This window comes from Aulonocara sp. 'chitande type north' Nkhata Bay, linkage group LG6, assembly GCF_057382095.1.
Source record: "Aulonocara sp. 'chitande type north' Nkhata Bay isolate Kocher_YH1m ecotype deep benthic linkage group LG6, A_spYH_male_GT1.1, whole genome shotgun sequence".
Lineage (NCBI taxonomy): Eukaryota > Metazoa > Chordata > Actinopteri > Cichliformes > Cichlidae > Aulonocara > Aulonocara sp. 'chitande type north' Nkhata Bay.
In genome coordinates this window covers 33554991-33567634 of record NC_141349.1, presented here as the reverse complement: position 1 = coordinate 33567634, position 12644 = coordinate 33554991, and the positions used below count along the sequence as shown (strand labels likewise).

Sequence of the window (12644 nt, the reverse complement as noted above, 5' to 3'; positions counted from 1 at the left end):
CTTCAGATTTTAGTGAGTAAAAAGTGCACACAGTGCTCTGCATTATCTGAAAGACTGTATAAACACAACTAACATGACAAACATACAAAAAACAAACAAACAAACAAACAAACAAACCCCCCCCCCCAAAACCCCCAATGTAGTCCTGAGTGGATGAATACATCATGTTGCTGCAGGTCTATTATAGACACATATTACCAGCACCTTGCATTAACAAGTCTGTAAATATAACAGGCGAGTTCATCATTATTCATTATTAAAGTGATTTAGTCGTAATAAAATCTGTTACTTTGTATTTTGTTATGGCGCCCAGTTAAAATTCTTCAGGAAACATACACCCATAGAAAAACAGTCTTCTTGGAAATAAAAGGAGTATATGATCTCTTGCTTGAGCTTACATATGGGTGACAGTTTCTTTTATCTTTAATAAATGCCAACATTTTGTGGAGTGGATTTATGTGTACGTCAGTAATGAGGGTCACAGTCTTCCACCATGCTGTCTGTGATGTAGTTGACTTTTAGCACCTCCTGGTAATACTCCTTCTCTATTTGTGTGTTGACGGTCCAGGCTACAACCTCGACACCCCTCTGGGCCCAGTACTGCACATAGTCCCTGCAGACAGGACACACAATCGGTGAGTGATGTTCATCTGGTCTGAATGACCCAAAAAGAACTTTTTAAGGATGAGTACAAAGCAACGATAACTTTTTTGGTATAACTTAAAAAAAATAAATGTAAAAGTGAGATACTTAATATATACAAATATATGTAATGTTTAGATTTCCTCCTATTGATGATCCACAACAATAAACCCGAGCATGGAATAAGACAGTTAGCAGTGCCATTGAAATGTACCTCTAACACATCTGTATTCTAATGAAATCTAACGCATATATAGAATATATCACTGTATGTTCCAGCTACAAAACTCACTGTGAGACAAAGTTCTTCTGTATCAGGAACGCCGAAACGCCACAGAGCTTCCACAAAACATTATGGTGTGCCCAGTCCAACAAGATGTCCATGACAGTCATCCAGTGATGTTTCCACAGCGATGAAAAACGTGGGGCACCGTCCCCGAACCGGCTCAGGCTCCAAGGCCGGTGGGTCAGTGCCGTGACCACATCTGGGTCACTCTGTCTCATCTAGACACAAAGTGTTGGTGAACATTAGCATGCTGTTTTGTTAGAAAGCAATTTGTGTATTTGTTTCCCCACTCTTTCTGAGTCAACACTATTTATTACAATATGTTTTTAACTTAACTCTTAGACTGTGCAAAAATAACTACAATTAAAACTGTAAACTACTTTGAGCCACATGTCAGCTGATGTCAGGTCATCTTAGCGTTCACTTTAATTGGTAACAAATGAATGAAAATAGGAACCAAGAGCTGTGTGCTCATACTATTTAATTAGTCTTGCAATCCATCACCTAAATGTGTCTAGGAGGTGCAAAGTGTAACACACAGATATCCGCTTATCCTACTCAGGGTTGCGGAGCGGCTGGAGCCTGTAACGGCTGCCACCCTGCACACCCTGGACAGGTCTCCAGCCTGTCGCACTGCTAACACAGAGGAATACTTACATCCACACCTACGGCCAATTTAGAATCAGCAATTAACCTACCCCAAAAACTATGGTAGGAAGCCAGAGTACTCAGAGAGAACCCACAGAGACATGGGAAGAAAATGCCAACTCCACACAGAAAGGCCCGGGCCAAATGCTTGATTTGGACCCAGGACCTTCATACTATGAGGCAACAGCGTTAACCACGTTGCCAATGTGCTGCAAGTTTTAAAAAAATAAAATAAAAAAAAAGTTCTGAAAGTGGTCAGGGTTCATAATCATGCATAGAGAACTTTGAACTTCTAGTTTATAGCAGAAGTTAATTAATGTAGGATAAATAAGATAAGCTGACCCACACAAACTTGTTTCTACATTTCTTCTTGTGTTTTTTTTGTTTCACTGTGTGCAGCCAAACTGTCTGAACTTTGTGCATCTTTATCTTTTGTACTTTTTAAGGGTGTGTAATTGCAGCGTTGAAATTACCCCTTTGGGAACAAACGGTGCTACGTGACCTGACAGTCACCAGAAACTCTTCATGTCTGGAATTTGATTCTTTATACTACATATTAGTTTACCTCGGTGTATTTTCTTCTAAATTGTAATTTTCCTCTAGTTGGACTAGATCGTATGAAGAAAACCACAGAGAAAAATCCCCCCTGAAAAAATAGTGTGTTTACTGACATGAACTAAGCTTTAAACTCTTCAGATATGAGCCGTCTTACCCTGTAGATGACTTTGGGCTCGAAGGAGCAGACAATGCTGCTGTTGTAGAGGACCGGATATTTCTTATACAATTCCTTTAGAGCTGCGGCTGCCTGAGTAGGAAGAAGAAACAAATGGTTATCGTAGGTCATTCAGCTGTTTGCAGATTTAATGTTTTTGCTTGTGGGTGTTCCTCTCCGACCACTAGGTGGTAACTAGCAGCTGTGTATGCACAGGCATACGGGCCCGCAAATCATAAATGTCAGTACGTGAGCCTCCAACCACAACTGCAGCTTTCCCTTCCTTAAAAACGTGCAAATGCTGCACTTAAGGAGTTGAGTGAATACCCTAACTTTAAGCTAAGAGACTACTGCCCCTGGCTCAGTTTTTATGTTGCCAACACAAACAAAGTTACATTTGGTTGTTAAAGAGCAAACAAACAAGGAACGTCTAACAGCATGCACAATGTTACCACACAAACAAAACATTGCTTATCAGTGGTGCTGTCCTCAATCTGTGAGAAGCTGTGTGTGTGTGTCCGTGTGCGTTTTAGGGGTTTGTTATTTGTTTGAGTACAGACAAACCTGGAACATGTGTTCTGGACGTCTTAAAGTGCGTCAGCGTTAGTAGTGTTTCTCTTCTCTGGATATTCCCCGGTATGACTCTGGCTTGCCACAACTAATTTTAATGATTAGTTTTGTGTAACTAATAGAGTGGTGACATGTATTATAGTGCCATTCTATTGGTAATGAATAAAAAAGTAGAACTGGCAGACTTGTGATCAGTTTGTATCAAGCCATCACTAAAATCAACACGGGCAAACTGTGACGATGATGATGTGCAATCTCTCAGTTATGCAGGCAGTTTTGTTGGCGTTACCTCATCTGGATGACCTTTGACATCAAAGTAGATGGTTAGCTGCAGTTTGATGCATTCCTCCACTGCCTCCTCCAGGGTGGGGATCTTCTCTCCTGCAAACTTGTCCCTGGTGGAAATAAAACAAGTAAGGCTCGTTTTAACTGGATTTCTTTTTATATTGTGCCAGTGATCTTTCATACGTCTCACTACACAGTTTGCCAAAGTTACTTATATACTCGTTCACTCTTATCTAGCATAAGTTTCCGGTTCTCCGCCGTTTACCTGCTCCGATATTTCCCTGGGCTATATCTTTCAGTTAGATATTTGATCCTTGGCACATCCAATCTACATGCCGTCCTCGGGCAAAATAGTGTTTATCTAACACAGCACAATCAAACTGTCATAGAGAAAGTATTATTTGAACATGTGTGTAAATGGGTTAATTTGGGGTTTGTGTAAGCAAAAACCTATGAACTTCTTGTTAAGAGTCTGAAATTATTCGTTTAAAACGCTTATACATAAGCATGAATTATTCAGATGTGTAACCACTTTGCCAAGGTCTGGACAAAGACACACACAGTCCATCTTAGATGAGAGGAAATAACCCAGGAACCACTGAGGCTCAAACCTGTCATGAACTGGAAACTGCTGGAATACCAGTGTCACAGTGAAGCATAGACTGAGAGGGAGCTGACTAAGAAAGAAGACACTGCTCCAAAATTGACACCTTCAAGCTCAACTGCAATTTGCAGCTGTCCACATGGATAAACCAAAAGCCTTCAAAACAAAAGTTTTATGGTCTGATTAGACAAAGATTGAGCTCTTTGGTTACAATGCCAAGAGATGTGTTTGTAGGAGTGACGGAGAAGCTTTCAAACCTAAGAACACTGTACTATCTGTCAAGCATGGTGGTAGGTAGCATCATGCTCCGGGGGTGTTTTGCTGCCAGTGGTACAGTGCACAAATTGGTTGGAATAGTGAGCATTGTTAATATGGTAGTATATAATTTTTATATTTCTGTGTTATTGTAAAGTCATTTAAGTTAAAGTTTAAAAAATGCATACGCCCCCCAGTGACTAATATATTACTTTAAACGTTGGATATGATCCAGTAGAAACTGAAATATTTTCTTATTTGTGTGACCCTGACTTTTGACCTTGAAACATTACACACTAGAATCTGTGTATTTTGTTATCTTTACCCATATGATTGGAGCAGAACTGGCTGAAAGCTTTGGCATTGATAAGCTGTAACAACTTTAAGATAAGATATAATCATCCAGTGTGTGATTTTGCAAAACTTTATGCCGTCATTGTGACATCATATGGCGTCACATTGAAAAAAAAAAAAACTGTGTTGTACAGCTCTCTCCATGCGCAGTGAAGGCCAAGGTGAAATGCTCGACCACCTAGGTACTCATTTCTAACAATGCCTTGTATATTGCTTTAAAGTTTAAAGACAGATTATAAATTGTGGATAACAAAGTTTTTACTGAATTTCACATTTGGTGTAACCTCAAATTGATCAAAATAAAATTAAAAATTAAATCTTGTGTTGTGGCTTCTGTGTACGCTAGACCGCTAACAAACAGACAAACTGAGCGGATTACATACGTCCTCCCTTCGAGGGGAAAACTACCTTATTTCAGTGGATGTTTAAACCTGCTAGTATATTAGTGTGGAAGAACCTGTATCACATTAAAGCACCTCACTACCGTGTGCTTTGTTTGCGCCTTCCTGACTATACGCTTCTTTCTTACCTGAGTCGATGTTTAGCAGCTGCATCCAGTTTAGCCAGCTCTGACATTTTCATCTTGCTGAGGAATCCTGACCCACTGGTGGTTCGGTCCACGGTCTCATCATGCATCAGTATTGGGACGCCATCTGCTGAGAACTCCAGGTCCAATTCCACACCAGTCGCCCCATTCTTACTGGCCTACAACAGAACAGACAATTTTTGTCTGCACTTGATGTTTTTTCAGATGGAGTTGGTGATCACAAATCTGCCCTAAAACCCAAAAGTCATTCCTACCTTCCTTATGAACTTTGCAGCTTAATTTGCAACTACTATACAACAAAATTAGCCATAAAGCCATGATCCATCTGAAGAAAATTTTACTTGACTAGCAAACTGAGTATATCTGTTCTCTATGTGTTGACCTATAAATGGGGGTATATCACAGTTAAGAAATACTCTTCGAAAGTGTACACCATTGCAACAAAGTCTGTACACTAAAAAGCACTAGCAGGTGTATTTTTGACTTGCAAATTTCTAGCTCAGAACACTCGCACCTCATATACACCTGATATAAGCATGTGGTCTGTATTCGGTATCTTTATTTGTATAAATTAAAACCAATACATGGGACTACTCATATCCAGATGCTATTAGATTAATTATTACTCACACATCTTTACTTTATCTCAACATGCAGATTAGTTAAACGAGGCTGGCTAGTTGGGAACTGGCTGATAACATTGTGATACAAGGTGCTGCTGGAAGAGTGGTGGCCTTAAAATGCATGTTCTCTGTGCTGGTAAGTTGTCCAGATACAAACTGGGCGTGAATACCAGAAGTTAAAGACGTCGCAGTAGTTCCCCTTGCAACCTCGGCCATAACAAAAAAGGGCAAATGAAGGATAATCGCTCCAAAACCCTCCCCACCTCATTCTCTCACCTCTAAGATAGATGCTATCGTGTTCTCCGGTGCATCGTGCCCGCCGCCCCGGTGAGCGATCACCGACACCTTGCCCGTGCCCGCCGTGCCCTTGACTGGGTGGAGTACCTTCTGGGTTCGGCTGGACGGTACCTGTGGGAAGCGGAACATTGCTAGAAAGAGATAGAGGGAGGCGGTGATGATCACTGTCCACACCGGGCTTCGGGTCCCCAGCAGGATCCCCACGAAGATAAGGGAGTACAGCGTGGCTTCATCTCCTAGCTGGAGCATCGTTGTCCTCTTTTTGTCTTCTCCACCTGTCCCACAGCAGAAGATAGCACCTGGCAGGAAATGTTCCGCATTTAAGGTGTGGGACGTTTACTGTCCTAATTTTAGTTTCTTTAAACGACCTAAATGAGATAAGAACATGTTTTGCCCGGCGATAAAACACTCATTACCGAGAGACAGTCCCCGTGACTCGAAGAGAACTGCTGATTTACGCTTCCCGGTGGATGCTTCCGCATTTAAGCTAACATCCTCAAAATGAATTTGATGTATTCAAAATTATAATAAAATTGTAATTATTATTCTTACTGAGCTGTCACAGAGCGATGATTGACAGCTTTCTCACAGGATGTCTCGGAACAACATAAAAAAAAGTTAAATAAACATTAACAAAAAACCCCCGAGACGTTAAAGGTGAGCACATCCGGGTTGCACCGCATAACTGCTTCCTGTTAGCGCCCATTCATATCATTTGGTGATCCATCTTTCTTGTTTTTGCATTTTTCTTTCATTTAGCCGGTCTCTGATCATGGTAAGCCTCGTTTTATATCCAAACTCTTATCCAGCATTGACTTTTATTATCAGTAAGATTAATTTTTAGCCACAGAAGGTCATTAGTGCTGTGCCAGGGCTGTGTGTTTTCTACAGTCATTGGTGACAGCTCAGTCAAGACATGTGCACCTTCAGGTTGTTTTATTCCACACAGCGGCTACACAACAGCTGCTGTACATATACTGCAAGTGTTCGTCTGGGTATACCACTTGTATTTTTTTAAGCAACTGCACAATATTATATTTTGTATATTACTGCAATAACAACGTACAGTGCACAAAATAAGTGAAGTAGAGAGTACAGACAGGGTGGAGTGGGTGGAGATGAAGGCCAGAGGTGATATATGACGGGAGGATAGCAGCAAGAGTGACGGGGAAGGTTTGCAAGATCAAAGCCAGCTTTATTGTTAAAGACCATATGTACAGTATTGATGAACTATGTTAGGAAATACTGACAGAGAATTTGCAGTTTTTTTAAACTTATTTTTTAAAGTTATTTTGTTAACGGGGATCTAGTCTAAGGTGTTTGTGTACGTTTTGTCTTGGTTTGTGTTAAAGTTAATTTTTGATGCATCAGTTGGCTGATCCAGGAGTTATTTTATTAAGTGGTGTAGTCAGTTTGTTCTCATAGATGTTAGCTAATCAAATATTCTATATTCTATATCATCAACATAATAACAGTTTTGTCTCCAAACATGTCATGTTGAATTTATCTGTTTGATGTCATTTATCTTTCTACAGATCAGGTCACTTCTCCGGTGCAGATTAACTCCCCACGTCCTGTCCTTCACCAGAGGATCAAGTCTGCCCGCAGCTCGAACACCTTCCAGTTTGCAGCCTTGTTCACCAAGTCTCAGGCCAATTCAGCAACACCTACATGGACCTGTTATCCCCAAAATCACAGCCTTTGTTAAATACTCGGATGTGTCCACAGAGAAGTACACTATGATTTACACCCTGCCATACATTAAGCTCCTTAGAGCTGTGTCCAGGCTCAAACTCCTCCAAACTGCAATAACTGTGGTCATCTTGCCCCCGGTGTACGTCCTCTACTTTCAGGGAGCTGCCTCCACCTTTCTTGTCAGCTACACGACAGGGATAGCTCTGTTTGCTGGTGCTATGCTGTATACTGCCAGTTACTTCTTCAGAAGGGTGGTGGGAATGATGTATCTGGATCCGTCTCAGACCACCCTCAAAGTGTCCCACCTCACTTTCTGGGGAAAGCGCCACGATATGTACCTGCCGGTGTCAGATGTCATGACCATTGGAGACACAGGGGACTCCGTAAATGAGACCATACTGAAATTTAAGAGATACAGCAGTCAGGAGACTCTGTATTTCTCTACTCATTTTGGACGTGTGGTGGATGAACAGGCTTTTAAAAAGGTGTTTGGAAGTTTAAAATGATTATTTGTTTAGAAAAAAAATGTGAGGTATTCTGAATAGTATTATGAAAACATAACATATTAAGAGATGCATCTATTGTCCATGAACAATATTCTAAATGAAAACACATTATACAGTGGAGGACGCTTGCTGTTATATTTTATATCTAAGATATTTTAGCTGACATAGATCTGAATCATCCACAGTTGATAAATTACTGGTTTATTATTATTATTATTATTTTTTTAATCTTAATTAAGGTTGAGAACTAAGATTGCATTTAAAAAAAAAAAAAAAAAAAAATCTGGACTGTGGTAGGTTAACAGTTGTTTACTAAATGGTGACTATGTATGCAGCTGAAATAAAAGATCAGGTGAGATTGGCCTAACATTGTCCGAATAGTCATGTTGCATCATCAGACCATGATAGGATAGCTCCACATGTCCTTTTTGCTGCAAGCTCCAAAGAATTTGTCCCCTCCTGATGTTGATTTTTTTTGTGTGTTAGGTTAAAGTGTAAACCTAAAAACTCTGTTATTGTGTAAAATGCATTAAAGAAAGTATTCTTCAACATTGTTTTTGACTGGGCTAGGGTTGGGGCATCCTGGCTGTAGAAACAGGGAATTATTCACACATTTTGCCTCAGGTTTGGTTCAAAGAAATGTCACTTTGGGACCAGTTTCTCTTGCTGAGTTTTTAAGAACCTGTGAGTTTTCAGTTCTATCTTGGTTAAGATGTTTTCTGACATCCAGAAATAGAAGTAGAGCGGGTTAACTACCAGCTGGTGATTTGATCCAGGTTTCTTGGCTCATGTCAAAGTGATTTGCAAATATGAAGGCGTGTGTATCATAGATAAAGAGCTTTTATAAATGTTTTCCGAGTTCTCAGAAACAGTAGAAAAGCACTGCACAAACATGTATCATGGACATATTGCCACATATGGCCACAGCTTCACAAAGCTTTTTATTTCCTCTTTGAAAAAGACAAAACAAAAAACATGTGACTCTACGTGTCTCATGAAAGAACAGCTTTCACGCTGTTATTATGGACCTGGACCGATTTTAGTTTGTCTAGAAGTTCAAAATTGCAGCGTTAGCAGAGCTAGCCACATGTGGAGGTCTGTGAATGTAACGTTGGTTAACCACTTCGGTCCAGACTGACATATCTTGACAGTTCCAGATTGATTGGATTATTTTTTGTACTGTGACAAAAATTAAACAATCATGAAATTTGCAAATCATTTGGATAACGATTGTATTCATAATATTAGAACAGAGCAGAAGAGAGGCACGGTTTGTCTGGTGAATGTGATGGTGGATGAAAAACACGACATGTTTTGTGTTTCAGAAGGACTAAATGTAGACAAAGTAAATGGATATTGGTGAAACGTCTGGTGTCCTGGTGCAGCCACAACAACCTGGTGCTGAATGCCCAGAAGACAGTGGAGATTATTGTGGACTTCAGGAAGCACACAGCTCCACTCCCCCCCATCATCCTGACTGACACCCCCATCACCTCTGTGGACTCATTCCGCTTCCTGGGTACCACCATCACCCAGGACCTGAAGTGGGAGCCCACCATCACCTCCGTCATCAAGAAAGCCCAGCAGAGGATGTACTTCCTGAGGCAGCTGAAGAAATTCAACCTGCCAACACGGACGATGATGCAGTTCTACACTGCAATCATCGAGTCCATCCTCACCTCCTCCATCACCGTGTGGTACGCTGGAGCCACTATCAGGGACAAACAGAGACTGCAGCGTGTTGTGCGCTCTGCTGAGAAGGTGATTGGCTGCAGACTCCCATCTTTGCAGGACCTGTACACCTCCAGGACATTGCGGCGTGCAGCTCGGATCTCAGCTGACCCTTCTCACCCTGGACACAGTCTGTTTGACCTGCTCCCCTCAGGCAGGAGGCTCCGGTCCATTCGCACCAGAACCTCTCGCCATAAGAACAGTTTCTTCCCCTCTGCTGTTGGACACATGAACAATAACCATATGACTGTTCCCACCACTAACACATGACCCTACGCTGTGTCACTGCATCATTCCATGTTTGGCACTGATCACCACCTGCACTCATGTATATATCTTTCAACGTAGCACTCTTAATTCTTATTCTCATGTATATATCTCATGTATATCTCATGCACATATCTTTCCACGTAGCACTTTTAATTCTTATCCCTACTTTTATTTTTTTCCATGTCTATTTAAGTGCTATTTATGACACTATGTTTGCACTGAAGCACCGCAGCAATTTCCTAATGTTGTAAACCTGCTCAACATTTGGCAATAAACCCCATTCTGATTCTGATTCTGAAAAGCAGACCAATCTGCTTCAGTCTCAGGGTGAAATGAAATGACAAAAATGCAATCCTTTAAAATCGCTGACTTCAGAAAAGTTTGGAGAAGTGTGTCTCGTGCTTGCAAGAACTCAAGATCTTTAATGAAAACTGAAATAATGCATATGCTGAATTCATTTCTCATTGTGTAAGGGGGAAACAAATTTCCAAAAACGGTTTAAAAATTCATGGTGTGTGCAAAATGAATTGTTTGAACTTTAGGGATCTTTTTGCATCAAAAACCTTCAAAACTCCAAAAACATTCCCGTCAGTTTGACCATGACGATTGAGCTCAAAGCTTAGTTACATCCTGCTTAATGAAGGCTTCTTGTGCACCTGATACACAGTTAGTGAACGCTCCACAAAAGCTGTTAAGTGTGTAGAGATCGTTTTGACAACAGGTGTTTCAGGTAAAAAAAACATGAACATTAAAATTTGTGTCCACTTCAAATCCAAATGTCTTCAGTTACACTCATTTGTAAGAACTTTCTCAGCCTAAAACTCTGCAGAGATGTTTCCAGTGAATTCTACACATCAGCAGCAATCCTATCAACTCAATAGAAACACTCGCAATACGTGATTTATAAGCACTCACTCAGTTTAATCTGACTCATCAGTATGTGCCTTTGGGGTGGATTGTTGGCTTTCTCTTGCTTTTATACATTTGTTTGTTTGTTTGTTTGTTTCTCTTCCTTCATGTTTTTCATGTCACAGAACATGATTTGAAATTGATCCATACAAAGTATTGGTGAATTTTAACATAGCAGATGCAAATGTTGAAGAAACGATTTATATTAGAAAGAAAAAAATCTTTAAACATTTCAATTGACCAATAAAAAGTCAAAGAACAGAATTAGTTCACAAAATATTTTAATGTTGAGTTGCTTCAGAAGGAATTCAAACAGATTTTTCTTCCTTTGTCTTTGCACACCTTACTGTATTTATCTTTAAATGTATACAATAAAAACTCCACCATAACAAAGTGGAAACATGTTTTTAGAATCTATTGCATATTTACAGTCCTCCCTGACCAAGGTCCTCTCTTGGTTGGTTACTTTGCCTCAAGTGTTCAACTCTCATAAGAGTCCTTAACACTAAAACTGTTCAAAAACATTTTAATAACATAACAGAAGAGTATGCATTTAATATTTCTACATCCATAAAGTGTCGCTTAACTCAAAGTGCATGCATCATAAAATAGCTTTTCAAACAACTGCATCACTGCAAAAGCTCTTTCACCGACATAAGCTGTTTCTGAAGTAGAAAGCTGTGTCACATAAAGTACCAGGCAGTAAACCCAGCCAGGGCGGCCATCCAGGCAGCCAGAACCACCTGGCAGGGCGGATGTCTGAGAAGTGTCATGGCTAACTGGCACGCATGCGTAGGATTTCCACTAACAGCTGTTCAGAGGAGACATGAAGATGAGAACACAGAAAAAAGGAGGGAAAAAAACAGGATAATTGAATTAGGTACTTCATGTAACTTTGTAGCTATGAATGGTCTGACACTTTGCACTCAGACATCCCACAGTTAAAAGGATCCCTTTTAACTGAAGTCCATGATGACACTGTCCAATCTTTTAAAGGCAAGTCTATAAACTATTATCAAACTGAGCACCAAATTTTTAACTTTCTATCTGCAGAATGAAATGCAAGAAACAAAATTTCATAAATACAGTAAAGGGGATGCATTTCTTACCCATTTTAGCTGCATAATATGGACACTTGTTGATATCTCCACCCTCCATCATCTCTGCATGACTGTGTCCAAACCCTGCATCTTGGACCTCCTCTTTGATAGTCTTTCCAAGCTCTTCAAGTTCTGTGAATACCTTTTTGTAAATAATAAAATTAAATATTTATTAACTTTAAATTTATCTTTCAAACAATGCACCTTTTTGCAAATTGCTGTACATTGTATAATTCCTATAAGCAGTTTCCTCACCATCATGTTGAAGCCAAAAGCCTGATTAGATTCTTCCACAATCCTGTCTTTGGTCTCAGCGTCCAGTTCCAGCTCATTCATCCTGCTTCGGTAAAGCTGCTTGAAGCCTTTGTGATTGTGGATTCCCTCAAACTGGTAGAAATTGAGACCTTCTCCTGTTGAGGGGAGCTTTAAAGCCCTCTGTGCCACTTTCTTAAGGATCTGTCCACCTGAGAGATCACCCATGTAGCGGGTGTAGGAGTGGGCCACTAACAACACTGGGTCCTTCTCCCCCACCTCATGGATGCGGTCCACATAAGGCTTGGTGCCTGCAGAGAGGCTAATCTGAAGAGAGAGAACAACTGTGAAAGTCCAG

The 12644-nt window shown here is 40.4% G+C and overlaps 3 protein-coding genes across 6 annotated transcripts in view; 1 reads left to right on the top strand and 2 right to left on the bottom strand.

The window, feature by feature from the left end:
• Nucleotides 1-107: 107 nt before the first annotated feature.
• Nucleotides 108-6392, bottom strand: gde1 (glycerophosphodiester phosphodiesterase 1). Of its 2 annotated transcripts, none has more exons than XM_086296426.1 (7): nt 6376-6392; nt 5803-6122; nt 4886-5061; nt 3148-3253; nt 2289-2381; nt 935-1146; nt 108-613 (listed from the first exon to the last, which is right to left on the bottom strand). In XM_086296426.1, the coding sequence occupies exons 2-7, from the start codon at nt 6070-6072 to the stop codon at nt 466-468; spliced, it is 1005 nt and encodes a 334-aa protein (XP_086152552.1). In that variant the 5' UTR covers nt 6073-6122; nt 6376-6392; the 3' UTR covers nt 108-465. The 2 variants fall into 2 exon arrangements, with proteins under 2 accessions (XP_086152552.1, XP_086152551.1); XM_086296425.1 differs by lacking the exon at nt 6376-6392 and adding an exon at nt 6240-6367.
• Nucleotides 6393-6521: 129 nt separating this feature from the next.
• On the top strand, nt 6522-8573 carry tmem186 (transmembrane protein 186). Of its 2 annotated transcripts, XM_086296430.1 has the most exons (2): nt 6522-6598; nt 7359-8573. In XM_086296430.1, exons 1-2 carry the CDS (start codon nt 6596-6598, stop codon nt 8022-8024), a joined length of 669 nt encoding a protein of 222 aa, XP_086152556.1. In that variant the 5' UTR covers nt 6522-6595; the 3' UTR covers nt 8025-8573. The 2 variants fall into 2 exon arrangements, with proteins under 2 accessions (XP_086152556.1, XP_086152555.1); XM_086296429.1 differs by lacking the exon at nt 6522-6598 and having other exon boundaries at nt 7338-8573.
• Nucleotides 8574-11198: 2625 nt separating this feature from the next.
• hmox2a (heme oxygenase 2a) overlaps nt 11199-12644 on the bottom strand; it is a 4440-nt gene continuing 2994 nt past the window's right edge. For both annotated transcript variants that reach the window (XM_086296427.1, XM_086296428.1), the window contains exons 5-7: nt 12290-12613; nt 12044-12176; nt 11199-11745 (exon numbers count right to left, since the gene is read on the bottom strand). In XM_086296427.1, the coding sequence (XP_086152553.1) occupies nt 11618-11745; nt 12044-12176; nt 12290-12613 (585 nt within the window). In that variant the 3' untranslated portion in view covers nt 11199-11617. The remainder of the gene's footprint in view (nt 11746-12043; nt 12177-12289; nt 12614-12644) is intronic.